Source organism: Mercenaria mercenaria, chromosome 6 (assembly GCF_021730395.1).
Source record: "Mercenaria mercenaria strain notata chromosome 6, MADL_Memer_1, whole genome shotgun sequence".
Lineage (NCBI taxonomy): Eukaryota > Metazoa > Mollusca > Bivalvia > Venerida > Veneridae > Mercenaria > Mercenaria mercenaria.
This window is the reverse complement of record NC_069366.1, coordinates 48,967,340-48,994,936: the sequence shown is the minus strand read 5'-3', so window position 1 is coordinate 48,994,936 and position 27,597 is coordinate 48,967,340. Positions and strand designations below refer to the sequence as shown.

The 27,597-nt window shown below is 36.0% G+C and overlaps 1 protein-coding gene across 9 annotated transcripts in view; it reads left to right on the top strand.

The window, feature by feature from the left end:
- LOC123548964 (GATOR complex protein WDR59-like) overlaps positions 1 to 27,597 on the top strand; it is an 81,312-nt gene that overhangs the window by 47,043 nt on the left and 6,672 nt on the right. For 2 of the 9 annotated variants that reach the window (XM_053545832.1, XM_053545833.1), the window contains exons 22-25: positions 4,852 to 4,896; positions 7,965 to 8,042; positions 11,783 to 11,912; positions 15,629 to 15,771. In XM_053545832.1, the coding sequence (XP_053401807.1) occupies positions 4,852 to 4,896; positions 7,965 to 8,042; positions 11,783 to 11,912; positions 15,629 to 15,771 (396 nt within the window). Of the gene's footprint in view, positions 1 to 765; positions 790 to 4,851; positions 4,897 to 7,964; positions 8,043 to 11,782; positions 11,913 to 15,628; positions 15,772 to 27,597 lie in introns of all 9 variants that reach the window. The other 7 variants (XM_053545834.1, XM_053545835.1, XM_053545837.1 and 4 more) reach the window with 5 other exon arrangements.

Genomic DNA, 27,597 nt, shown 5'->3' with positions numbered 1-27,597 from the left:
TATTACTGTACAGTAGTTTCTGATTAAAATTGTTTTCTTGGTTCAGTTGAATCTAAACTAAAACGTAAATCAGCCAAAACCCAAGATTACGATAGAATGTTGATACAGTTGAAAGATCATGCATTTTTCTGGAATTTTCCAACAGTAAGTGTATGAGTTAAAAGTGTAATTATATTAGGGTGCTTTAAGACAATAGTTCCACATTCAGTCCATGTCAAAAATTAATTATTCAATCCAAAATATATTAAATTTCGAATTTGTGAATGTAAAATTTCTGTTATATCATTTACTCAGTTACTAACTTCTTACTGTATGCAGTGCCTTCCTTTTGACTGAAATATAGTCTGATTGTTAACCTTTTTAGCTCGACTTAACTTTGTTCAGGATGAGCTATTAGTACAAGATGGTCTGGCAACCATTGTTCGTCCTCTTCTTGAACATTATTAGCTCGATCATTTGAAATTTTTCAAATAGTAGAGCTTTTGTAATCACCCTTTTGTCGGCGTCTGCATACAACTTACATAACTCTAGCTTTTTTGGTCAAAATTATGCCCCTTTTAATATAGAAATTTTGTGACAGTTTTCCATGTAAGCATGTTTCTTAGGAATTAATTGACCAAATGTTTTCAGATTCTCTGGCATCTTAAGCTTGTATTAGAAGGAAGACTTGAAATAGTCGAGCATGCTGTCATTGGACAGCTGTTGTTACTTAAACATTTTCTCCTATGAACTGCTGGTCAAAATTACTCCAAATCTTGATTGTAGCATCCCAGGATGGACCACTTACAAGTAAATTCAAATAGTTCCGCTTGCGCTTTTTTGCTAAAAGAAGAAGACCTTTAAACAACTTTCTTCACGAACCACTAGGTGGATCTTCACTTGTAGCATCCTTGTTTGAACCTCTCTCAATTCCATTTTGTCTGCCAGAGCTGCAAAGATAAAAAACTTTAATGACTTTTTATGCCCCAGAAGGTGGGCATATTAAAATCGCTCTGTCAGTCCGTGCGTCCGTCCGGTAAATTCTTGTCCGGGCTGCAACTCTTCCATCCATAAAGGGATTTTGAAATAACTTGGCATAAATGTTCACCATAATGAGACGATGTGTCCTGCGCAAGACCCAGACCCCTAGCTCCAAGGTCAAGGTCACACTTAGTGGTCAAAGGTTAACAAGGTCTGTTTCTTGTTCGGTCCATAACTCTGACATCCATGGAGGGATTTTGAAAAAACTTTGTATAGATGTTAACCATAATCAGACGACTTGTCATGTGCAAGACCCAGACCCCTAGCTCCAAGGTCAAGGTCACACTTAGAGGTCAAAGGTTAACGGGGTCTGTTTCGTGTCCGGTCCATAACTCTGCCATTCATCAAGGGATTTTGAAATTACTTGGCATAAATGTTTCTCATAATGAGACGATGTGTCGTGCGCAAGATCCAGATCCCTAGCTCTAAGGTCAAGGTCACACTTAGAAGTTAAAGATATTTCTTGTTTGGTCAATAACTCTGCCATTTATCAAGGGATTTAAAAATAATTTGACACAAATGTTAACCATATTGAGGTGTGAAGGGATTTTAAAATAACTTGGCATAAATGTTCATGATAATGGGACAATGTATCATGCGCAAGACCCAATCCCCTAGCTCCAAGATCAAGGTCACACTTAGAGGTCAAAGGTTAACGGGGTCTGTTTCGTGTCCGGTCCATAACTGCCATTCATGAAGGGATTTTGAAATTACTTGGCATAAATGTTCCCTATAATGAGGTGAGGTGTCATGCACAAGACCAGCCCCTAGCTCCAAGGTCAAGGTCACACTTAGAAGTCAAAGATTTTACGTGTCTGGTCCATAACTCTGCCATTTATCAAGGGATTTGAAAATAATTTGACACAAATGGTAACCATTTTGAGGTGTGTCATGCTTATGACCCGGGCCTCTAAGGTCAAAGTCAAGGTCATGAAATGATGTGTGATTTTTTTGTGCATACAACTGTAGCATTCTTGGGCTCGCTTCGGGGGCATTTGTCACCAATAGTGACAGTTCTTGTTTTATTATGAACCATTTGGTAGATCTTCATCTGTTACTTAGTCTGTAGCATCCTTACATTGACCTTTCTCAAGTTTCTTTAAATGGTTCACCTTTATCCCTCTCAGTGACCTTCAGAGCTAAACATTGAAAAAAAAATTAAATAGCTTCTCTTAAAGAGCTAGATGGATCTTCACCAAACTTGGTTTATAGATCATTACAGGAACCACTCAACTTTGTCCAAGTGGTTCAGCATGACCCTATTTAGTAGCTTAAAAGTCCTTTTGGGAGCAGTATTTTGTATTTTCCAATGAAACTTATAAGACTTAACCTTTAGCCTTCTTGCGGCAATTGGTTTTGCATTTGCAACCAGTGCAGACCAAGATCAGCCTGAACTGTACGCTATTCAGTCAGTAAATTTTCATTGAACAGCCCTTTGAATAATAAGTTGTGCTGCCCAAGTTGAATGATGGACCTGTCCATTTTAGAAATTTAGCAGGGTAAATGTTAAAGAAGTAATTGACTGGTATCTCAACAAGGTGGTCTTTCTGTCTAGTTATGATTGTGCTAAAAGTTTAGTTATGCTAGTTTACTCTTTGTATCTATTTTATGCAGAAATGTCTAAAAAATACACATGAAAAGTGTAGACATATTATGGAATGGTAACTGTAGTAAGGATTTTTGTATGAACTACAGAACACTAAAATTCTTAATGTTGAGATCTTAATTTTTTACTTTAGATAAATCATAGTGCCAGTGTTATACATGAGAATAAATAGTTTATTCAGTCCCTTGCTTCAACATTTGCTCTTCTCCACCTTATACTGTTAACAGTGCTTGACTTTTCAAATTTTGTAGCCTCTGCAGCTCCATCTCTTTCTTCAGCACCAACCTTAGCATGTAAAGTCTTTTTTAATTTTTATCTCTAAATTTTAATGTATTTTTAGCTCACCTGTCACGAAGTGACAAGGTGAGCTTTTGTGATCGCGTGGCGTCCGTCGTCCATCCGTCCGTCCGTCCGTAAACTTTTGCTTGTGACCACTCTAGAGGTCACATTTTTCATGGGATCTTTATGAAAGTTGGTCAGAATGTTCATCTTGATGATATCTAGGTCAAGTTCGAAACTGGGTCAGGTGCGGTCAAAAACTAGGTCAGTAGATCTAAAAATAGAAAAACCTTGTGACCTCTCTAGAGGCCATATTTTTCATGAGATCTTCATGAAAATTGGTCAGAATGTTCACCTTGATGATATCTAGGTCAAGTTCGAAACTGGGTCAGGTGCGGTCAAAAACTAGGTCAGTAGGTCTAAAAATAGAAAAACCTTGTGACCTCTGTAGAGGCCATATTTTTCATGAGATCTTCATGAATATTGGTCAGAATGTTCACCTTGATGATACCTAGGTCAAGTTCGAAACTGGGTCACGTGGGGTCAAAAACTAGGTCACTAGGTCTAAAAATAGAAAAACCTTGTGACCTCTCTAGAGGCCATATTTTTCATGAGATCTTCATGAATATTGGTCAGAATGTTCACCTTGATGATACCTAGGTCAAGTTCGAAACTGGCTCACCTGGGGTCAAAAACTAGGTCAGTAGGTCTAAAAATAGAAAAACCTTGTGACCTCTCTAGAGGCCATATTTCTCAATGGATCTTCATGAAAAATGGTCAGAATGTTCACCTTGATGATATCTAGGTCAAGTTTGAAACTGGGTCACATACGGTCAAAAACTAGGTCAGTAGGTCTGAAAATAGAAAAACTTTGTGACCTCTCTAGAGGCCATATTTTTCATGGGATCTTTATGAAAATTGGTCAGAATGTTCATCTTGATGATATCTAGGTCAAGTTCGAAACTGGGTCACGTGCGGTCAATAACTAGGTCAGTAGATCTAAAAATAGAAAAATCTTGTGATGTCTCTAGAGGCCATATTTCTCAATGGATCTTCATGAAAATTAGTGAGAATGTTCAGCTTGCTGATATCTAGGTCAAGTTCGTAACTGGGTCATGTGCGGTCAAAAACTAGGTCAGTAGGTCGAAAAATAGAAAAACCTTGTGACCTCTCTAGAGGCCATATTTTTCACGAGATCTTCATGAAAATTGGTGAGAATGTTAACCTTGATGATATCTAGGTCATGTTTAAAGGTGGGTCACATGCCTTCAAAAACTAGGTCATTAGGTCAAATAATAGAAAAACCTTGTGACCTCTCTAGAGGTCATATTTTTCAATGGCTCTTCATGAAAATTGGTCAGAATTTTTTATCTTGATGATATCTAGGTCACATGTGCTCAAAAACTAGGTCACTATGTCAAATAATAGAAATAACTAGGTCATACTCAGTTCAACACTGGGTCATGTGGGGATAGGTGAGCGATTCAGGACCATCATGGTCCTCTTGTTAAGAGTACAGATTTGCACAAAAATCCATTTAAATTTAGAAGAGCCTTAGCATGGTATTCCATCCATAGGCAAGGAAAGAGATCTCGGTACCTATTTGATCCATAACATTGTATGTCCAAGTCAATCAATGAGCATTTATGTTGAGAAGTCAAATCCATGCAAAGAACATGTTAGTAGAGATTGAAAAACTAAGACTCACTGATGAGGAGTTACATAACTGAAGAGCTGTTTAAAAAAAACATATTGATGTTACAAAATGGACTAATTTTTTTTCTATGTTCAAGATAAAAGTTGTATCAAAATGTATCCTTTTCTGTGATCACATACAAGACTTTGTAATTTTATTTTAGGTATGCTAGTTTTTGTGATCTCACACTTTTATGCTTATTATATTTTGAATGAATGTTGATTTATGTTTATGCTTTCATTTTGTTTAGAGGCGTTAAGGGAACAGAAACAAGAACCACATGATGATGACACAGGTAGTAAAACACGCGTGTGTTTGTGTGAAGATATAACTAGACATTTTACTTTCTTCCTAGGAAATTGTACTAATATATTGTTGGTTTTTTGTTAGCAGTTCTGTATTTCTCTAGAGTGATGTATTTTAGAGCCCTCTCACTGACTTTTGAAAGCAATCATAAATATTTCTGCCTACTAAAAGCAAGATGTTATGTTGATATCTCAAACTCTGCTAATAACAAACAAGTTTATAGCAAACTCTAGCTTATGTCAAAGGCTGCCTGTGTCAAACTCCAAATGTATGCGGAAGCTTTTGCTGATACACCATTTTCTGTGAAACCTTGTCTGAAGGCAAGTTCTAAGGCAAAATTTATGCAAAAATCCTAAGTTTTAAATCAGTTGTTCACATCACCTTCCAAATTGTTTTAAACTATTTTAGTTAGAATTCATTTTTCAGTCTCCCTGTGTAACTCAAAATTGCCATCTAATGCTCTACTGACATGGTCTGGCTGATTACGCTGATACATTATTATAACATTACCTTAAAACATGATCGAGTTGCTTACAAAATACAGAATATATAGAACTGCTTACAATCATTATAAAGAAATACATTTTGAAGTGCTTGTGTTTGAGGTGTTTTGATGTGTATTAAAAGAAGTGGTGAAAGACACTAACTGAAAATTATTAAAATTTTAATATTTTATAGAGTGTGTGATATTAGTTGTTAGCAAAGCAAATGGGCTGTCTTTCATGATCTGTAGGTGGGGAAAAGAAATTTCAGAATAATAGTTGCCTGTGCATGATAAAATAATAAATATGTAATTATTGACATATAATTATATGGGAACGTTGCAGAACGATATTTGGAAATTAAGAGCCTTTCAAAGTACATGTATCTTGGAAAACAAGTCTCTAATGTTGGTCTGTCTTACAAAGATGATGCTGATGATGATTGAAAATGATAAAATGGTTTTGTTAATATAACTCTAATGAATATAGGGGATGTCAGATTTTTTATTGTCTGTAGGAGCATATCTGCTGAATATTTTCTTTTTATTTGAATGAATAAATGTTAAAAAGCTATTATTATTTAGCATGAACAATTTAAGTGTCTTTATAGTAAATCAGATACAGTCATGTATGATTTGTTTTTAAGAAATAGTCTTAAGTACCATGACTCATTCAAGGTAACGAGTTATTTTTTCAGGGCACTGTGGTCCATCTTTTTTCTTAATTGCCCATGCTTATTATGTACATTCAAAAATATAATATATTTTCTATAATTCTCTTACCCAGTTTGGTATATTTTTCCTGTAAATGATACTATGGGCTTAATTAAGCTTCATTTGTACAAATAAATTGCACATGCACCTTAAAGATGACCTTTCATCTTAAATTTATTTTTTTTCCACAGTTAAAGCTGTTAAGAGTGACCATAATAGCAATTTTAGACAAATATAAATTTTTGAAAAATGCTTTTGAAAGAAAAATACAATGTTTGAAACTTATCTGATTTACTGTAACAGAAAAAATGTAAGACATGTTTAGTTTCATACTGTATAGCTTCAGTAAAGCTTGGGAATGTCTTTATGTCACTGGAAACAAGATTGAAATAGTCAGTGGTTGTTTTACTGTAGATTTGGTTATATTTGCAATTGTTTTATTTGTTTGCTCTTATTTGCAATACTGTGAAATCATTTAATTTTGCGGGCACACAGTTTTGTGGTTTTGACCAAAAGGACTATTTCATGGAAATATGAGTTTGTGGATTTCAAATTTTGAAAATGAAAATAAAATGAATTGAAATTTTACTTGTTTGTTGGGATACAATTTCATGGTTTGACACAACCACAAATTCCACGAAAATTAGTTCCTCACAAAAATTCATGATTTCGCAGTATTGCTACTCGTGAATTCAAAATGTTTGTGAATATTAATTTGCTTCATGTTCTTAAACACAAATACTCAAGTTTTTTAAATTCCTAACAGCAGAAATAAAACCGCTGATGGCTTCTGTGGTGGAGTGTTTAAGGTCACTGACTTCTAATCACTTGCCCCTGTGTGTTCAAGCCTCATACGGGGTGTTGAATTCTTCATGTGAGGAAGCCATCCATCTGGCCTACGGAAGGTTGGTGGGTCTACCCAGGTGCTCACTCGTGATGAAATAATGCATGGAGGTGCACCTGGGGTCTTCCTCCACCATCAGAAGCTGGAAAGTCACCATTATGATCTATAATTGTGTTTGTGAGATGTTAAGCGCAACAAAAAAAAAACAAGGCTGCTAACCATGTAATCAATAAATAAAGCATATGCGAAAATTGGCCAATCTACAGTAACTGTTGTTATTTCTGTTGAATGCTAGTTCAAAACATTGAGCTTGCTGATGAGAAATTTTTTTGCTGGATTGAATGTTATAATGGCAGTGTCTTTGGCTTTATATTTTTGTCTGCTTTTCCAAGCTGCGAATGATGTCATGCTGCCAATAAAGTATCACATTTGTACAAAGTATTGTGCTCAGTACTTTGAGCTGTACTGAACATCGGTATAGATAGGTATTCTGGTGTCCGCCTGCAACTTATGTTGCCCTTACTATGGTAGTAATTTGGGTACATTGTTTAATGGCAGGGCTTTAAGGCAACAGTCAGTCCTCTGCCACTCTCTTGTAAGTGGGCTGTATTATATACTAAATACTTAAAAATAGTGTTTTTAAGAGCAATCAAACACTTTATGAAAGAAATTTAATCATTTTTTTGCATTTAAAGAAGCATCAAAGCTCTGATTACTTACAGTAGTACATGTTTCTGACTTTTATACAGAAAAGTGATATGTTATAGCATATCTTGTTCTGTTTAAGTAGTTATAAACCTGAAAATTTATTCCATTAATAGGGTAATGTCAAATCTTTCTAATTATAGAGTAAATAAATCATACGACAGAAATTCAGTGAACAATACCGGTCTTCTATTGCTTAAGTAGACACAGGCTGTTTTTGTTGATGATTTTCTCATGTGAGCAACTTAAAACCACTATGGCTATCTTGTTCACGATTTTCTTGTGCTAATGTATGCTATGTATGCTGTTTCAGCACCTGACTTGGAGGCTGCAAGCCTGTCACCCTCATCAACAGTCACTTCCCCCAACATTTCAAACTTCCTCACTCGAGGTATCATTCAGTCAAACTTCACCATTATATCCTGTTTTTTTCTTGCTTGTTCTGTGTACGGTATAATTTTTTAGCTCGACTTTTGGAGAAAAAGTAGAGCTATTGCACTAGCCCCGGCATCGCCGTCGCTGTCGGTTAAAGTTTTTGATAAAGTCAGATATCTCTGTTACTATCAAAGCTTTTGACTTGAAACTTAAAATACTTATTTACTATCGTCTACACCAGGAGACACAATCCCTGTAACTCTAATTTGAATTTTGACAGAGTAATGCCCCTTTTTAACTTAGAATTTTTTGGCTAAAGTTTTATATAACGTCCAATATCTCTGTTACTTTCAAAGCTATTTACTTGAAACTTAGAATAGTTATTTACTATCAAAGGCTACACCAGTAGAAACAATCCTAATAACTCTGATTGAATTTTGAGAGAGTTAAGCCCCTTTTTAACTTAGAATTTTTAGGTTAAAGTTTTATATAACGTCCAATATCTCTGTTACTGTCAGAGCTATAGACTTGAAACTTAAAATAGTTGTTTACTATCAAAGTCTACACCAGAAGAAACAATCCCCATAACTCTGATTATATATTTGATTGAGTTAAGCCCCTTTTACTGGCAAAGCTCTAATTCAGAGTCAAGCACTGAGAAAAGTCAAGCGTGCACTCTTACGGACAGCTCTTGTTTATTTTTCCATTCAAGTTTATGTATTGTTGATACAGTTGAATTTAAGAAATAGTAGAGTAATTGCTGTTTCATGCTTGAATATATATGTGCTTATATGTAGTAACATTCGCTAAAATCTGTTACCACTTACATCTACATGTTTACAACTTCAGTTGCAGGTTTTACAAGCACATTTTGAACTGTTAGAAAATTCTAATTTTCTGAATTATGACCGAATATCACATTGCGTGGGCATTCATTTTCTTTGGACACATTTATAGTTCTTTGAAATTTCAAAAATTTGTCTGTGTATGCTTTTTCATGGGGGCAGTTCTTTCAGCTACTTGGAAACAAGATTTCTTGATACTTCTGCTTGCCTTGCTGGATTTCTGTTTTAATGATGATTTTCAGCTTTGATGTAGTATAGTGCTTAAGCTTGCTTAATCTACATGTATTAAGATAGTTTACCCTGAAATTTTATATGTGTAAGTGACATTATTGAGGTCATTGTGCCTGTTTTGTAGTCCAAAATTAATAATTTTGATCAGTAAAAATAATAGAAAAAGAGAACAAGATAAGAACAAAGCCAATTTTACTTGTTAAAAAAAATGTTTTTCATTATCTTTCAAATTTTATGTATGTCTTTTCATGTATTGTGAATGTATTTACTTTGGTAGTCTGTTAAATGGTTATTATTTGTGGGGGACTAATTTTGGTGATTTTTTGTTAGCTCACATGTCACAAAGTGACAATGTGAGCTTTTGTGATCACGCAGCGTCCGTCGTGCGTGCGTAAACTTTTGCTTGTGACCACTCTAGAGGTCACATTTTTCATGGGATCTTTATGAAAGTTGGTCAGTATGTTTATCTTGATGATATCTAGGTCAAGTTCGAAACTGGGTCAACTGCGATCAAAAACTAGGTCAGTAGGTCAAATAAGAAAAAAACCTTGTGACCTCTCTAGAGGCCATATTTTTCATGGGATCTGTATGAAAGTTGGTCAGAATGTTCATCTTGATGATATCTAGGTCAAGTTCGAAACTGGGTCAACTGCGGTCAAAAAGTAGGTCAGTAGGTCAAATAATAAAAAAACCTTGTGACCTCTCTAGAGGCCATATTTTTCATGGGATCTTCATGAAAGTTATTCAGAATGTTCATCTTGATGATATCTAGGTCAAGTTCGAAACTGGGTCACGTGCCATCAAAAACTAGGTCAGTAGGTCAAATAATAAAAAAACCTTGTGACCTTTCTAGAGGCCATATTTTTCATGGGATGTCTGAAAGTTGGTCAGAATGTTCATCTTGATGATATCTAGGTCAAGTTCGAAACTGGGTCAACTGCGATCAAAAAGAAGGTCAGTAGGTCAAATAATAAAAAAACCTTGTGACCTCTCTAGAGGCCATATTTTTCATGGGATCTGTATGAAAGGTGGTCAGAATGTTCATCTTGATGATATCTAGGTCAAGTTCGAAACTGGGTCAACTGCTGTCAAAAACTAGGTCAGTAGGTCTAAAAATAGAAAAACCTTGTGACCTCTCTAGAGGCCATACTTTTGAATGGATCTTCATGAAAATTGGTCAGAATGTTCACCTTGATGATATCTAGGTCAAGTTCGAAACTGGGTCACATGCCTTCAATAACTAGGTCAGTAGGTCAAATAACAAAAAAACCTTGTGACCTCTCTAGAGGCCATATTTTTCATGGGATCTATATGAAAATTGGTCAGAATTTTTATCTTGATGATATCTAGGTCAGGTTCGAAACTTGTTCAACTGCGGTCAAAAACTAGGTCAGTAGGTCTAAAAATAGAAAAACCTTGTGACCTCTCTAGAGGCCATACTTTTCAATGGATCTTCATGAAAGTAAGTCAGAATGTTCACCTTGATGATATCTAGATCTTGTTCGAAACTTGGTCACCTGTTTTTAATAACTAGGTCAGTAGGTCAAATAACAAAAAAGCATTGTGACCTCTCTAGAGGCCATATTTTTCATGGGAACTATATGAAAATTGGTCTGAATGTTCATCTTGATGATATCTAGGTCAGGTTTGAAACTTGAAACTGGGTCAACTGCGGTCAAAAACTAGGTCAGTAGGTCTAAAAATAGAAAAACCTTGTGACCTCTCTAGAGGCCATACTTTTGAATGGATCTTCATGAAAATTGGTCAGAATGTTCACCTTGATGATATCTAGGTCAGTTTCAAAACTGGGTCACATGCCTTCAATAACTAGGTCAGTAGGTCAAATAATAAAAAATCTTGTGACCTCTCTAGAGGCCATATTTTTCAGTGGATCTTCATGAAAATTGGTTAGAATTTTTATCTTGATGATATCTAGATCAGATTCAACACTGGGTCACATGAGCTCAAAAACTAGGTCACAATGTCAAATAATAGAAAAAAACGACATCATACTCGGTTTAAAACTGGGTCATGTGGGGACAGGTGAGCGATTCAGGACCATCATGGTCCTCTTGTTGTTGTTGCAACAGTCCACAAAGTTAAATTCCTAAGAACATGAAATTTCCATTCATTTTATTTTCAAAAAACTATATACACCAAAAACATTTCCTTGAAATTACCATTTTGGTAAAAAAAAACCCACTAAATTTCATACCGCAAAATGAAATGAATCCACAGTATTATACTTTTTTGATTGAAAGAGATGCAGTTTCTAAGAATTTTTTTTGTTATCTCAGTAAGGGTACCAGTAGCATGATATAATTGTTTTAGAATAATCCAGACTAAGATAAAAGGCCTTTTATATACTAGCTTTGCATGTTTGCTTCAAATTATATAGCATCTGTATGCATTAAATAGGAAAGTTTTACATGTAGGTTATTTATAGGTTTTTAGAACATAGAATAAATTTCAAACTGTTCTGTTTCTAGGAATGTTACTAATATGTTCTAATTATTTTATTTTCCTAGTAATTTTGCAAATTATTTGCGTAATTTAGTAAAAATGTAAGGTTGTTTTGTTAATTAAAAAAAAAGAGTCATTTATCATAGATAATGTGATGTATAATGTCATGTTAAAAGTGGTTTTAATTTAACATGAAATGTTTGTTGTTATGTTTCAGCTATGGTTAAGATCCGTCGCTCGAACAGTTTGTCAGATTTCTCATTTGAGGACTACAGGTTTGCAGAGGAGATGGACCCTAAAGAAAAAGCAGAGGAGATTGAGAGAAAACAACATGAAAATAACTGCAGGTTTGTTAACAGCATCAGGGGGATGGGGGTGGGGGAGTTGGAAGCATGAAATTTAACAATGCATGGGTGTTTACACTTAAATAAAGAGGAAAGATTCTGACTAAATATTGGTTTGTTTACTCTTTGCTCTAAGGGGAATCATCCTGACTATTACTGCAAGTTTGTATACACATAAAACAATACATGCTAGTTAGTTTACAGTTGATAAAAGGAAAACATACTGATGATAACTGCAAGTTTGTATACATTTTGATATAGTCCTGTTCAATAAGGTTGTTACTTCCCTTGCGTGAGTTGTCGTTATTGATAGAAACTACTTCCGGTGAGCAAAAAAAATCAGAAAATGGCGACGATCAATGGAATTGATGAACAGTGTGACTTTGACAAATAATCAGTGCGTGAATTGAGGGTTTATTTAAGAGATAGAGGTGCATATGTGTCAGGAAATAGGCCGGAATTAATAAAACGTGCTAAAGGACTTGTTAAATTAGGCACGAGGCCACTTCGTGAAATGCAAACGGAGGACGATCAGCGCTACAATGTACAATCAACGACAATCAGAACTTTTTTGTACTCCTCTTGGTGAGAAAATACCGGAGACTTTAAAAGGTGTGTGGGGCAACAATTTGTCTCGTTTACCATTTTTCAGAACCCAGGATTTGTATAATTACCAGAAAATTTTGACTCTGAAAACATGAATGCTAAAAGTCAGTTGAAAGCAAAAGTATTCTACGAAGATGGTCATCTAGACACAGTCAGATATCACAAAATCACAGATAATTGTTCCAATTACTATGTCAAAGCAAATATTATGCCATCGCTGCCAAATGATTCAAAGAAGAAAACTTATTTTAGCAGATTCTTCATCCTAAAACGGAACTTTCCTACATATTGATCAAGAAGAGCTATTCCGCCTCTTTATTAGTTGAAATATTTCACCGAACAAAATATGACATATTATTTTCCATATATTTTTTTACAACTAGCTGACTTTTTTCGTGAATTTGAGAGAATTCTTGAAATATTGTTTAACTTTTAAAAAACAAAACCCAACAACTGCCAGATGGTAGTAATTTCAATATCATTGAGATGGCATAATGACTGAAGGGAATTAGCTCATGATCAGTATATAAGCTTTCCCGCTCAAATAATGGTCTGAAAAGGAGTATAAATTCAGCGATTTTTTGTCACTTTGGGAAAAGGTCCGGTACCGACTGAATTGATCGCGGCATATAAAGAAGGAAAACAATCGCAGAAATTAACGTTTCACTATGAAATAAAACTGTGTATAAGTAATTTAAGGACAGTAGGTCTTTAGGTCAAAGTGATAAATGTGGCTGTTTAATTAAATGAGGTTCAAACTATCATGAAATTGAACACTGGCAAATGACTGCTTTAACCAGGTTCACTTTAGGGAACATACGTCTTCCTGCATATTAATATTTTTTGAATCATTTTCGACAATTTATTTGCTGAAGGGAGTAAACGGTTGTTATTTAATGCTTTTCAATGAAGTACATCAATGAAATAAAATCAATATTTTCACTGTTAAAAAGTACTGAAAATATTTTAATTTTTCAATGGTACACTAAAGAATACGAATTATAAGCGATAGAAAATTCTATGTAAAACTACTTAAATATACAAATACAAACATGAACATAAAGATATATACACTCCCTCTTAATCAAATGTAACAGAAACATGGAAACTTCATCACATCGTTTGACAAAGTAATCGTGATGTCACAACATTGTGATGTCGTGACACAATGCGCGCATAACATTGCACGGGAAAACAGATATATAATTTAATTAAGGCCACTGACATTATATACAATACAAAGAAAACTTGTTTGTATCAGTATAAGATATGAAAATATTTCACTTGTGGACACCATAATTTACATGCTCTCACGTGGCTGCCTACTCGTAGAAATATTACATATGGTGTTCCATTCTGTGAAATATATTTCAATCTTAAACTAAAACAATCAAGTATCCTCTCTGTAAATAAAATCTGGAAAGTAGAAGTCTGTAATAATTTTAAGATATTTAAGAGGAACCAACACTCGCTTCACTTTTTAACAATGTTTGGCATTTGTTTCAACTTCTTTAAAAATAGTCTTTCTCAATATCAGCTATACATGTATTTAATGAAATTTTGGTGTCATTCTGTGATCTGTAACTTTACTATTTGTATTAAATTATTCTTTTCGATCAAGCAGCAGTGTCTGTATATTTAAAAAAAAAGTTCAAAAAGAATAAAATCAGTAAGGCTTAGAATTTCGTTTCAGATCCTGCATAGACTAGGATATCAGGACACTCATGATTTCAGTTATTTAATAATGTAAACCAAAGTAACAGAAATTCTCACATAATTGATAATGCAAGATCAGACCAGAAGACATGCTGTTTGCATTTTTATCAATTATTATATAAACAAGATAAATATTCAATTTCTATCGACAGATTGTAATCAACAATTTGTAACATATGCAAATTCAGTTAATCATGTTTGCTCCCCAATATTTTGAATGTATGCTGATCTTATCTTTTGGCACTGAAGAGTTCACAAGGGGAGTAATAAATCAGGGGAGATAACAACCCTTATTGAACAGGACTGTAGGGAAAATATCCTTACTATAACTGCAAGTTCCTAATCATTTTGGTAACAAGGAAGCATCCTGACTGTAAATGGAACATTGTTTACACTTTGATATGGGGGAAATATCCTTACTATAACTGCAAGTTTCTATACACTTTGATAACAAGGAAGCATCCTGACTGTAAATGGAACCTTGTTTACACTTTGATATGGGGGAAATATCCTTACTATAACTGCAAGTTTCTATACACTTTCATAACAAGGAAGCATCCTGACTGTAAATGGAACATTGTTTACACTTTGATATGGGGGAAATATCCAGACTATAACTGCAAGTTTCTATACACTTTGATAACAAGGAAGCATCCTGACTGTAAATGGAACATTGTTAACACTTTGATATAGGGGAAAAATCCAGACTATAACTGCAAGTTTCTATACACTTTGATAACAAGGAAGCATCCTGACTGTAAATGGAACATTGTTTACACTTTGATATAGGGGAAAAATCCTTACTATAACTGCAAGTTTCTATACACTTTGATACCAAGGAAGCATCCTGACTGTAAATGGAACATTGTTTACACTTTGATATAGGGGAAAAATCCAGACTATAACTGCAAGTTTCTATACACTTTGATACCAAGGAAGCATCCTGACTGTAAATGGAACATTGTTTACACTTTGATATAGGGGAAAAATCCAGACTATAACTGCAAGTTTCTACACATTTTGATAACAAGGAAACCTCCTTACTATAACTGCAGGTTTCTATACACTTTGATAACAAGGAAGCATCCTGACTGTAAATGGAACATTGTTTACACTTTGATATAGGGGAAAAATCCTGACTATAACTGCAAGTTTCTATACACTTTGATAACAAGGAAGCATCCTGACTGTAAATGGAACATTGTTTACACTTTGATATAGGGGAAAAATCCTGACTATAACTGCAAGTTTCTATACACTTTGATAACAAGGAAGCATCCTGACTGTAAATGGAACATTGTTTACACTTTGATATAGGGGAAAATCCTGACTATAACTTTATGAACCATGACATGAATATTCACTCTTTGATGTATCTTACTGTTTTCATTTTTCAGAATTCTGGATCCGAGCAAGTATACACAGTATGATCATTTCCTCAAGGTGTATGCTGACATTTTATACAGGTGGGGGTTGAGGAACCAGTATGCTCACATTATGAAACATGTGACCGTTCCTCCAGAACCACATGCTGGCATAGGTTTGTTTTCATTTTTGTTTCAATGTGTTGGAATCTTCCTGGTCTGGGGCATGTTTCACAAAGCTGCCTTATGACAAGGTTTGAGCTTTGATGAAATACTATATATAGTTCCTTTTAACTTCTGGTCTAGTCTGAAGTTCTGTTAAACATAGATCTATTATAATTATTAGTTTTGGGACAAATTTAGGGAATAGTATGTTTTAAAAATTGGTGAAAATTAGAACTTGTGACCAAACTCATAAACTTTTGAACTTTGAATTAGGTTCAGGTTTTTAAAAAGGGCCCAGAATAAGATGTTACCAACAGTTTAGACAATAACAAGAGTTCATTAAATTTGTTGTCATTTCATTTATTGTTTAGTGATAGAAAATTTTGAAGAATAAAATCTTTCAGAACCAAATATGCTTTCCTCATTAACTGCCAGTGAATTTTTCTTATAGAGTGTTAAAGTTTATTAGTATTTCTAAGCATTTTTAGTGAATGTTGCATTCTATAGACAATTATTTGTAGGATACTCCCCATGTATTGTACTTAACTTCATCAAATTGTTTGCTTCACTTCACAAATCTCTTACCAAACTGATAAATGAAGATTTTAACCCTTACCCCGCTAAATTTCATTAATAAACTTGTCTATCTTTCAGTTTGGACACTACCATTAACTATGAAAAGGGGAGATTGCCAAAAAGATACTGACTGAATGGTGAACAGTGCAGATCATGATCAGACTGCACAGATGTGCAAAGCTGATTATGATCCGCACTGGTTACAAATGCAGAATCAATCATGTCCAGCATGATAAGGGTTAAACAACTAAAAACAATAGGAGTCCGCATGCTGTGTCTTCTATTAGTTTGTAATATTTTCTAGGAGTTCTTACTGTCTCTCCCTTCCTTCATGTTTAACCTTTAGCCTGCTGTCGGCAAGTGATTCTTTGCACATCCGTGCAATCTGGTCATGGTCTGCACTGTTCCGCTATTCAGTCAGTAAATTTTTAGTGAACACCCCTTCTAATAGTAAATTGTATTGCCTAGATTGAATGATGGACCAGTCCATTTTAGAAATTTAGCTGGGTAAGGGTTAAGGTAGTGGACCTGAAATGACAATCCACTGTTTCTGGAGGATAAGGAATTTTCGTATGCTATCTTAGCATCCATCGGACATAACAGAAATTTCTTCATGATTAAGAGATCTTGTATGTTATTTCAGCATCTGTCAGACATAACAGAAAATGGCTTTTTAACCTTTACCCTGCTATATTTCTAAAATGGACTGGTCCATCATTCAATCTAGGTAGTACCACTTATTAGTCCCCTACTGGTTGAAAACCAGTTTTGGGGACTATAGGAATGCTCTTTTCCGTCATTCCGTCTTTCCGTCATTCCGTCATTCCGTCATTCTGTCATTCCGTCATTCCGTCATTCCGTCCGTCCGCAATTTCGTGTCCGGTCCATAACTCTGTCATCCATGAAGGGATTTTAATATTACTTGGCACAAATGTTCCCCATGATGAGACGACGTGTCATGCGCAAAACCCGGACTCGTAGCTCAAAGGTCAAGGTCACAATAGGAGGTCAAAGGTCAACAGGGCTTTTTTCCTGTCCGGTCCACAACTCTCCCATCTTTGAAGGAACTTTAGTATTACTTGGCACAAATGTTCCCCATGATGAGATGATGTGTCATGCACAAATCCCGGACCCCTAGCTCAAAGGTCAAGGTCACAATTGGAGGTCAAAGGTCAACAGGGCTTTTTTTCCTGTCCGGTCCATAAACTCTCCCATCCATGAAGAGATTTTAATATTACTTGGCACAAATGTTCCCCATGAGGAGACGTCGTGTCATGCGCAAAACCTGGACCCCTAACTTAAAGGTCAAGGTCACAATTGGAGGTCAAAGGTCAACAGGGCTTTTTTCCTGTCCGGTCCATAACTCTCCCATCTATGAAGGGATTTTAATATTACTTGGCACAAATGGACCTCATAATAAGACGATGTGTTATGCACAACTTTCAGACCCCTAGCTCAAAGGTCAAGGTCACACTTAGCAGTCAAATGTTAACATAGCATGAACAGGGTCTGTTTCGTGTCCGGTCCATAACTCTGACATTCATTAAGGGATTTTAATATCACTTAGCACAAGTGTTCCCATGATGAGACGACGTGTCATGCGCAAATCCCGGACCCTAGCTCAAAGGTCAAGGTCACAATTGGGTGTCAAAGGTCAACAGAGTTTTTTTCCTGTCCCGTCCATAACTCTGCCATCCATGAAGGGATTTTAATATTACTTGGCACAAATGTTCCCCATGATGAGACGATGTGTCATGCGCAAACCCAGTACCCTAGCTTAAAGGTCAAGGTCACACTTTGAGATCAAAGGTCAAGAGGATTTTTTTCCTGTCCGGTCTATAACTTTGTCATGCAAAGCAGGACTTAGATATCAGTTGGCACAAATATTCCCCTGGATGAGACAACATGTCATGCGCAAGAACCAGGTCCCTAGCTCTAAGGTCAAGGTCATATTTAGAGGTCAAAGGTCAAATTCAAGAATGACTTTGTACCGACATTTCTTCTTCATGCATGGAGGGATTTTGATGTAACTTGGACCAAATGTTCAACACCATGAGGCACCCTTGTTTTTAGAATTACATCCCTTTGTTGTTACTATAAATAGATTTTATTGTAACTTTTTTATTACTGGCGGTAGAGAAAAATTGAGACCACTTTTCTGTGGTACAGCATGCATGTTACATCCAATTTTTAGGTGTATTTTGACCTATCTCTACCTGGTAAAGAGTTTCTTGTGGACTTATGTTATTATTATTATTATTTTTTTTTTTTTTTTTTTTTTAAAGATTAATTTCCCTTTGTTGTTACTATAAATAACTTACATGATAACATTTTTATAATCAGCCCAAAAAATTCAATATGAAAACAACTGTGGGTTTTTATATATGCACATTTTAATCCAAGTGTGTTGTTACAATGTTATAACATATTGTATATGTAGTACAAAATTGTTTATACATCATTGACAGATATCAGTTCATCATGTTATACTGCAGTAGAAAAAATTAGGTGCCTTCCAGTAGGGGACTTTGTATTGCATGGCAATACTTCATTCACTTGTTATTCAAAGGGGTGTTCTCTGAAAATTTACTAACTGAATAGCGAACAGTGCAGACCGTGATCCGTGCAGGCTGATCTTGGTCTGCACTGGTCGCAAAGACAAAACCAATCTTCGCCAGCAGGCTAAAGGTTAACATCTGTAAATGATAGAGAAATGTGTTCTAGTAATAAATTTCTTGAGAAAATTGTAGTAGGTATTCTTTTATTAAGTGATCAGTGGCCTCAGTATTAATGCAGGTAGCTCACACAGTGCGTATTTATTAGTCTAAATATGCATTTAATTTTCTATGTGGGCATTATATTTTTGTTTGCTTTCATACACAGATTCTGTAGGAGGTATGACCTTGTTTCCACCCCCCACCCACTTTCTGTTGTCACATAGACTCTAGTTTTACCACCTTTTTACGTAATCATACTTGCAGTAATGTACATAGTATTTCACAGTTTTGTAGAAACAAGCAAATTTTTTATCTGTCCTGTTTATTATGGAAGGGTGATATAGTAGTAGTTCTTCTCAGTAGTTAGACGGTTGGTCATTCTGCCAATCCCAGCTTAGCCTGGGAAGCAGTTGATAATATTTGTGCTTTGCCAGAAGAAATCATACCTAATAACTATGCATTAAAGATCACTTAATTTGCGCTAATTAGTGTTAATTGGCATTCATCGAGTTTCTGATATTATCAACACCTGGGGAAATCTGAAGGAGTTTCCATGTGACAACTGATTATCGATTTTCAATAATTAGCCTAATTAACATGTCATCATATTTGCGCTTGTTTGAAACGAAAACGAGGCAGTGCTGCCAGAAATTCGCCAGTTTTCGTAGATCACTAGGTCTCCATTAATATAACATCTTGATAGCTATGACGCAAATTTAAGTTTATACTGACATATTTAAAAGTTGTTACAACTTGCTGAAAAAGCTATGGGAGGTACAAACTGGTATTTGTGTATGGCACGGAAATGTTTGGAAACCTTCGGAAGTACACGATTCCGATCTGTCTTTTCCGTGAGAATTCCATTTCTATTTTTAGCCATGGATTATTGCATTCAGAAGTTATCGTTCTTTATCAAACACCCGCATATTTCGGGAGTAATAAAGGGGGTGCTGCGGTCGGAAAATAGGTTTCCCCAGGCTGTCAATTTGCAGGTAGAGAAAAGTTAGAAATTGTCAGACTGGATTCCCAGGCTTATCCCAGCTAATCACCCTAGAATCTTAACAGCTTTCATTGAACTGAGGTTTATTCTGTTTTACAAGCATTTCTCTAGAAATATAGAGTGTAACTGTTCAAGTTAGATAACTCCTTAAAGAACCTAGTGTAAACTATGGACCTTTTTTGACCTTAAAATTTGGCAAGTTTTGTACGCAACTTACTATCAAGCTGTATTTTAGTATTTACTGTGTAATTTGCCTGCAAGACATCTTTTTTTATGAAACATACTTACAAAATCAAGTAAGAGAAATCTTGGTTGAATTTGATTAAAATTATTATGTCTCCCCCAGGAGACATATTGTTTTTGCCCTGTCCGTCCGTCCGTCCGTACGTCACACTTCATTTCCGAGCAATAACTGGAGAACTATTTGACCTAGAACCTTCAAACTTCATAAGGTTGTAGGGCTGCTGGAGTAGACGACCCCTATTGATTTTGGGGTCACTCCATCAAAGGTCAAGGTCACAGGGGCCTGAACATTGAAAACCATTTCCAGTCAATAACTAGAGAACCACTTGACCCAGAATGTTGAAACTTCATAGGATGATTGATCATGAAGAGTAGATGACCCCTATTGATTTTGGGGTCACTCCATCAAAGGTCAAGGTCACAGGGGCCTGAACATTGAAAACCATTTCCAATCAATAACTAGAGAACCACCTGACCCAGAATGTTGAAACTTGATAGGATGATTGGTCATAAAGAGTAGATGACCCTTATTGATTATGGGATCACTCCGTCAAAGGTCAAGGTCACAGGGGCCTGAACATTGAAAACCATTTCTGATCAATAACTAGAGAACCACTTGATCCAGAGTGTTGAAACTTCATAGGATGATTGTAAATGCAAAGTAGATGACCCCTATCGATTTTGGGGTCACTCCATTAAAGGTCAAGGTCACATGGGCCTGAACATTGAAAACCATTTTCGGTCAGTAACTTGAGAACCACTTGACCCAGAATGTTGAAACTTAATAGGATGATTGGTCATAAAGAGTAGATGACACCTAACGATTTTGGGGTCACTGTGTGAAAGGTCAAGGTCACAGGGGCCCGTATATTGAAAACCATTTCCAGTCAGTAACTTGAGAACCACTTGACCCAGAATGATGAAACTTCATAGGATGATTGGTCATGCAGAGTAGATGAACCCTAACGATTTTAGGGTCACTCTGTTAAAGGTCAAGGCCACAGGGGCCTGAACATGGAAAACCATTTCCAATCAATAACTTGAGAACCTCTCGACCCAGAATGTTGAAACTTCATAGGATGATTGAACATGCAGAGTAGATGACCCCTATTGATTTTGGGGTCAGTCTGTTAAAGTTCAAGGTCACAGTGGCCTGTTCATGTAAAACCATTTTTTGGAAATAACTTGAGAACCAGTTGACCTACAATGTTGAAACTTTATAGGATGATTGGACATGCAGAGTAGATGACCCCTATTTATTTTGAGGTCACTTGATCAAAGGTCAAGGTCACAGGAGCCTTAACAGTGACTTGAGAACCACTAGGCCACGAATGTTGAAATTTAGCGGGATGACTGGACATGCCAAGTAGATGATCCCTATTGCAGCCAACCATCAGTGTCTCTTTGACTTTCGCTTCTGACCCCTATTGACTTCTTGCCTATACGACTTTGCATTGGGGGAGACATGCGCTTTTTTACAAAAGCATTTTCTAGTTGCCCTTGTTTGACTAAGAAAGTTTGGTTGAAGTTTTGCATGCAAGATGTCATTTGCTATAATGAAATTTTAATTTGTAACAGTTTCTAATAAAATACTCAATTACAGAAGTCTTGCAGAGTTATTTCCCTTGTCTGAATCAAGCTGTCGAATTGTTGAGCACAGTTTCATGTGTCCGGATTTAATTTGTGTAGAAGTACTAGATACAATACTAACAGGATGTGGTGTTTTATTGTGATAGTGGTATATTGAGCTGCACCATGAGAAAACCAATATAGTGCATTTGCGACCAGCATGGATCCAGACCAGCTTGTGCATCCGCACAATCTGGTCAGGATCCATGCTGTTCGCTTACGGTTTCTCTAATTGCATTAGGCTTTGAAAGCGAACAGCATGGATCCTGACCAGACTGCGCGGATGCGCAGGCTGGTCTGGAACCATGCTGGTCGCAAATGCGCTATGTTGGTTTTCTCATGGTGCGGCTCATATGTATAGTGATTCCCCAACTAACCTAGATATTTATATTCAAGAAACCTAGTAAAAGCATTACTTGGTAAGAATACTTCAGTTAGAAAAAAGATCTAGCTTGGATATAGCAAAAAGATCTAGATACTTTGCATGTATGAGCTCAAAAGGGATTTGAACTATTTGGGATAAAGAATCTGAGAAATTCTGCCTATCCTGTTCGAAGAATAGTGTGAACTGTTCTACTCACCTAAGTGTCAGCATCACACCTTGGTTGAAATTATACTTACAAGGTCATATCTCCATAAGTGTTGCCAGTATTGGATTCAAACTTCACACAAGGCTCCCAAGTCATTGGAACATAAAATAAATAATGGCTCTTTTTTGTTTTTACTTAAAACAATTGGTTACAGTTTGGTGTTTAACTATCAAGCTATATTTCAGTAACAACTTTGAAACTTCTCTCTTTCCTGTCATTTAACTTACTGAAGTAACCAAGTTACCCCAGTAGATAACTTTTGGTTGAATTTGATACAAATTATGCCCATTTTTCGACTTCAAAAGCCTGCAACTAAATGTCAAGCTGTATCTCAAGGAACAACTATGTTATATTGAATTGAAACTTCACACAAGGGGTCCACTTATCAAACCTACTGAAATAAACAAGTTAGATAACTTTTGGTTGAATTTACCGTAAATTGTGGCCCTTCTGAAACGTCTATTTTGGATAAACTGGATGACTTATGTGATGGCGCATGCATCCATCTGTCTGTCATAATTCGTATCTAGAGCATAAATTTATAACCATTCAAGGTATTGACTTTTAACTTGGCATATAGGTAGATTGCAATGAGACCATGTGCAAAGCGCTTGAACTTGCTCTGTAGGTCAAAGGTCAAGGTCACAAAGTGAGCTCAAAGTCAAAACTGTCCATCATATTTTATGTCTAGAGCATAGAATAACTAAATAACTATGCAAGGTATTGACTTCAGACTTAGCATGTAGGTAGTTGTTGATGAGACAATGTGCAGAGCACATGAACCACGTCTTTGAGTCAAAGGTCAAGGTAACAAAATGAGCTCAAAGGTCAATCTGTCCATCATATTTCGTGTCCGGAGCATAACATATTAACCATTCAAGGTATTGACTTCAAACTTAGCATGTAGTTGGTAGTGATAAGACGATGTGCAGAGAACACGAACCTGGTCTAAAGATTTAAGGTCAAGGTCACAAATTGAGTTCAAAGGTCAAATCTGTCCATATATTTAGTTTCCTGAGCATAACTTATTAACCGTTCCAGATACTGACTTCAAACTTGGGATGTAGGTAGATGGTGAAGAGATGATATGCAAAGTGCATGAACCAGGATGGTATGGTCCGAGAGCTCACGGACTTTTATTGCAACAATTGAGGCCAAAAGAAGTTTATACATTTTTGAAAACAATATTTCATATCCTGCATGAAAACCAATTTCTTAAGTGTCAAAGCCGTGCCTATCTATATTTTGTTCACTTATGTTTGTGATAGGGGAGGTAAAACTCACTTGTAAAAATATTAGGGGGTAGGGTAAAGTTTATGTCTACCAGTTTTTTCACTGATCAATTACAGTAACTCTTTGATTGTCAGTAAATGTATATATGTCTAACAATGACAGCAATAAGAAATTCATCAAAAAGGACTGAAGGGCAAACTGGATATTCAAGGTCAAAGGTCAGATTTATGTAAAAATCACAAAAATTGGCATATTTGAAATTCATTTTTATTCTTGAAAAATAGTTTGTTATCATAAGTCACTCATCTTTATTTATGTAATGTGTGTATATCAGCCAAAATTAGAAATGCAAATTTTATTGCAAAAAGTCAAGGTCACCCCTGATAATTGAAGGTCAAAGTTCATTTTAATGCAAAAAATGTGAAAATTATTACCTTAACTTTTTCTATTCTGTTTAGTATGTTTTCACATTATTAGTCACTGAAGTTAATTCGTTTTGATGTTTGTATGTCAGGCAAAGACAGCAGCGCAAATGTAACCCTAAAAATGCCAAGAGTAAAGCTAATATCAAGGGTCAAAGGTCAAATTTGTGTGAAAAATCGCATGAATAGCTTCCTGTTTGAAAAATAACAGATATGTATTAATCATTATAAGTAATTGCTCGTGATTTATTTAAATGTATATATGTCTCACAATGTCAGTAATAAAGATATCGTCTAAAATCAGACAAGTTCAAATGTAATATTAAGGGTCAAAGGTCATTTTCAATAAAGAATGAAAAAAAAAAAATAGCTCTTTAACTTTTCTCTTTGTTAACAATATCTTGTCGATATCAGTCAATGGTATCAGTTTATTTTAATGTATGAATGTTAGGCCATGTCTGGTTTGCACATATAATTTCAAAACATTCAAGTTCAATCATAATATGAAGGGTCAAAGGTCAAAAAGTGAGTAAAATGTTGCAATAATATCACCTATTTGTAATATATTTTTATTGTTTAAAAGTATTTATTTTGCCATTTCAGTAACTGATCGTTGTTCATTTTACTGTATATATGTCAGACAATGTCATGGAAGAGAAAATATGTCAAGGTCAAACCTGGTATTAAAGATCAGGGGTCATTTTTGTGTAAAAGATCAAAATGTAGCATACTTACTCATTACTTTGTTAAAAAATAGCTTGTTGTTATTATTCACTTTAACAATTTGTTTTAATGTATACATGTCAACCAAGGTCTGCAATGTAGATTTTATCCTAATAAGTCAAAGCCAGCCCTTTTTATCCAAGGTCAAAGGTCAAATTTGTGTGAAAATTCGCAAAAAAAAACAGCATTTTGCAATGATTTTTCTTTATTGTTTTAGGGTATTTTTGTCAACACTAGTAACTGATCATTATTCATTTTTCAAGTATATATAACAGATGATATCATTCTTCCTTGATTATGAAAAATTAGTCAAGGTCAAACCTGACATTAAAGGTCAAAGGAGAGGGTCTTCAAGAAACTCGCCATTATGAAAAAAAGGTTTTAACAAGTTGGGGAGCAAATGAATAGATCCTACGTTAAGTCTACACAGGCACCGCACGGCCCATAGCATAGTACGAATCCACCTCATGAGTAACTTCTTCCAAAACCAGTACAGATAAACTGGACAAGGTTCAAAATTCAGGTCTGAGGATAATTCTCAAAGCAATGAAAACAACTCCAATAGAAAAAATGGAAAAGACAGCCAACCTTGAGCCATTAGAGACAAGACGAGAGTACAAAGCCCTTGTGCAGGAAAAGAAAGCAAAGAGACTACCATCATGCCCACTCCACTCAAAACTCCAGAGCAGAACTTAGAACATACTGAAACGACAGAGTCTCAACGATATCGTCAAAAAGCTGCAGAAAGGAAAGGCAGCAGCACTAGACACAGAGGCTTGTACCCGATGAATGGGTTCCTAGACAATGCGCTCCAAAGATCAGACTGGAGGTACCAGGAGTAGAAGAAAAGGGAAAACAACATCAGGCCCACCAACAATCTTTTACGTTAGAAATGATCGATGACCGCTATCCAGCACACTCTTGGATCCAAGCAATTACCGATGGAACAGTGGAAAAAGCAGTTCATAATGCTGCAAGTGGTGCCTACATCAAATTTCCAGAACAAAATATAGATAGGCATTGCTTTGCCACTAGATGCGGCAGTAAATTTCACCGCTTCTGCATGTCGCTGGCATCTCCCCACAGCTTGGTCTCATTTTGGATGTCTATGGGCTAAACAGCCTGGCATACTTCTTCCAGATAGAAACCGCTCTGCAGGATGTGGAATGGTATTTGTTCCTTTGATTCGCACTGGCATTTTGGTGTCTTTGCATCACCCCGCTTCTTCATATGTTTTCTCAGGCCACAGTGTCAAGTGCGCTGACGGAGGAAAGTTGTTTGGCTGTGCCTGATTAGCTTGTGCAGACTGTCATGATTTGGCAGGTAGCCTCCATCATTTATGTTCTTCCATTCTTACGAAAATCTGTTTTTCTGCAGAATCTGAGATTCTCTGTATGAAGTTGGAGGTTTGGAACTGTATTTCCTTGGTTGCTTCCTTTGCAAGTTTGTCCGCAGCTTCATCTCCGGCTATGCCTACATTTCCAGCAGCTGTCTCGTTAAGATGTCTGATGGACCTGCTGAGAGTCTGAAGAGCTCACTTAGAGTCTGTCAGGAAAACAATATTTTGTCCATCTTCTCCTCGCTCATACAGTTGGGATGTGGCCGAAGTGGGGGCTTGCGTCTCGGCTCTAAAGTCTGAGAATCTCTTGCCGACTGGATGAGAGAGTGAGAGAAAATTTGATGTATGCACCACTTCCAGCATTCTGAACTGCTTTTTCCGCTGATCCATCGGTATATGCTTGGATCCAAGAGTGTGCTGAATAGTGGTCATTGATCATTTCTAGCGTAAAAGATTGTTTGTGGGCCTGATGTTGTTTTCCCTTTTCTTCTACTCCTGGTACCTCCAGTCTGATCTTTGGAGCACATTGTCTAGGAACCCATTCATCGGGCACAAGCGGCTCTGCCTCTGTGTCCAGTGCTTCTGTTTTTCATTTCTGCAGTTCTTTGACGATATCGTTGAGATTCTGTCGTTTCAGTATGTTTTTTCAGTTCTGCTCTCGAGCTTTGAAAGGAGTGGGTGTGAAGGAAGTCTCTTTGCCTTCTATGCCTGCACAAGAGCTGTGTACTCTCGTCTTGTCTCTAATGGCTCAAAGTTGGATGTCTTTTACAATTCTTTTATTGGAGTTGTTTTCATTGCTCCGAGAATTATCTTCAGGCCTGAATTTTGAACCTCGTCCAGTTTATCTGTACTGGTTTTGGAAGCAGTTACCCATGAGGTGTATGCGTACTCTGCTATGGGCCGAACGGTGCCTGTGTAGACTTGCCGTAGGATTTTTTCATTTGCTCTCCATCTTGTTCAAGCCATTTTTTCATAATGGCAAGTTTCTCGAAGACCCTCTCCTTTGACCTTTAATGTCAGGATTGACAATGACTGATTTTTCATAATTAAGGAAGAATGATATCACCTGTTATATATACTTGAAAATGAATAATGATCAGTTACTAGTGTTGACAAAAACAATAAAGAAAAATCATTGCAAAAATGCTATTTTTGCGAATTTTCACACAAATTTGACCTTTGACCTTGGATAAAAAGGGCTGGCTTTGACTTATTAGGATAAAACCTACATTGCTGACCTTGCTTGGCATGTATACATTAAAATAAATTTCTAACAGTGAATAATAACAACAAGCTATTTTTTAACAAAGTAATGAGTAAGTATGCTACATTTTGATCTTTTACACAAAAAATGACCCCTGCCCT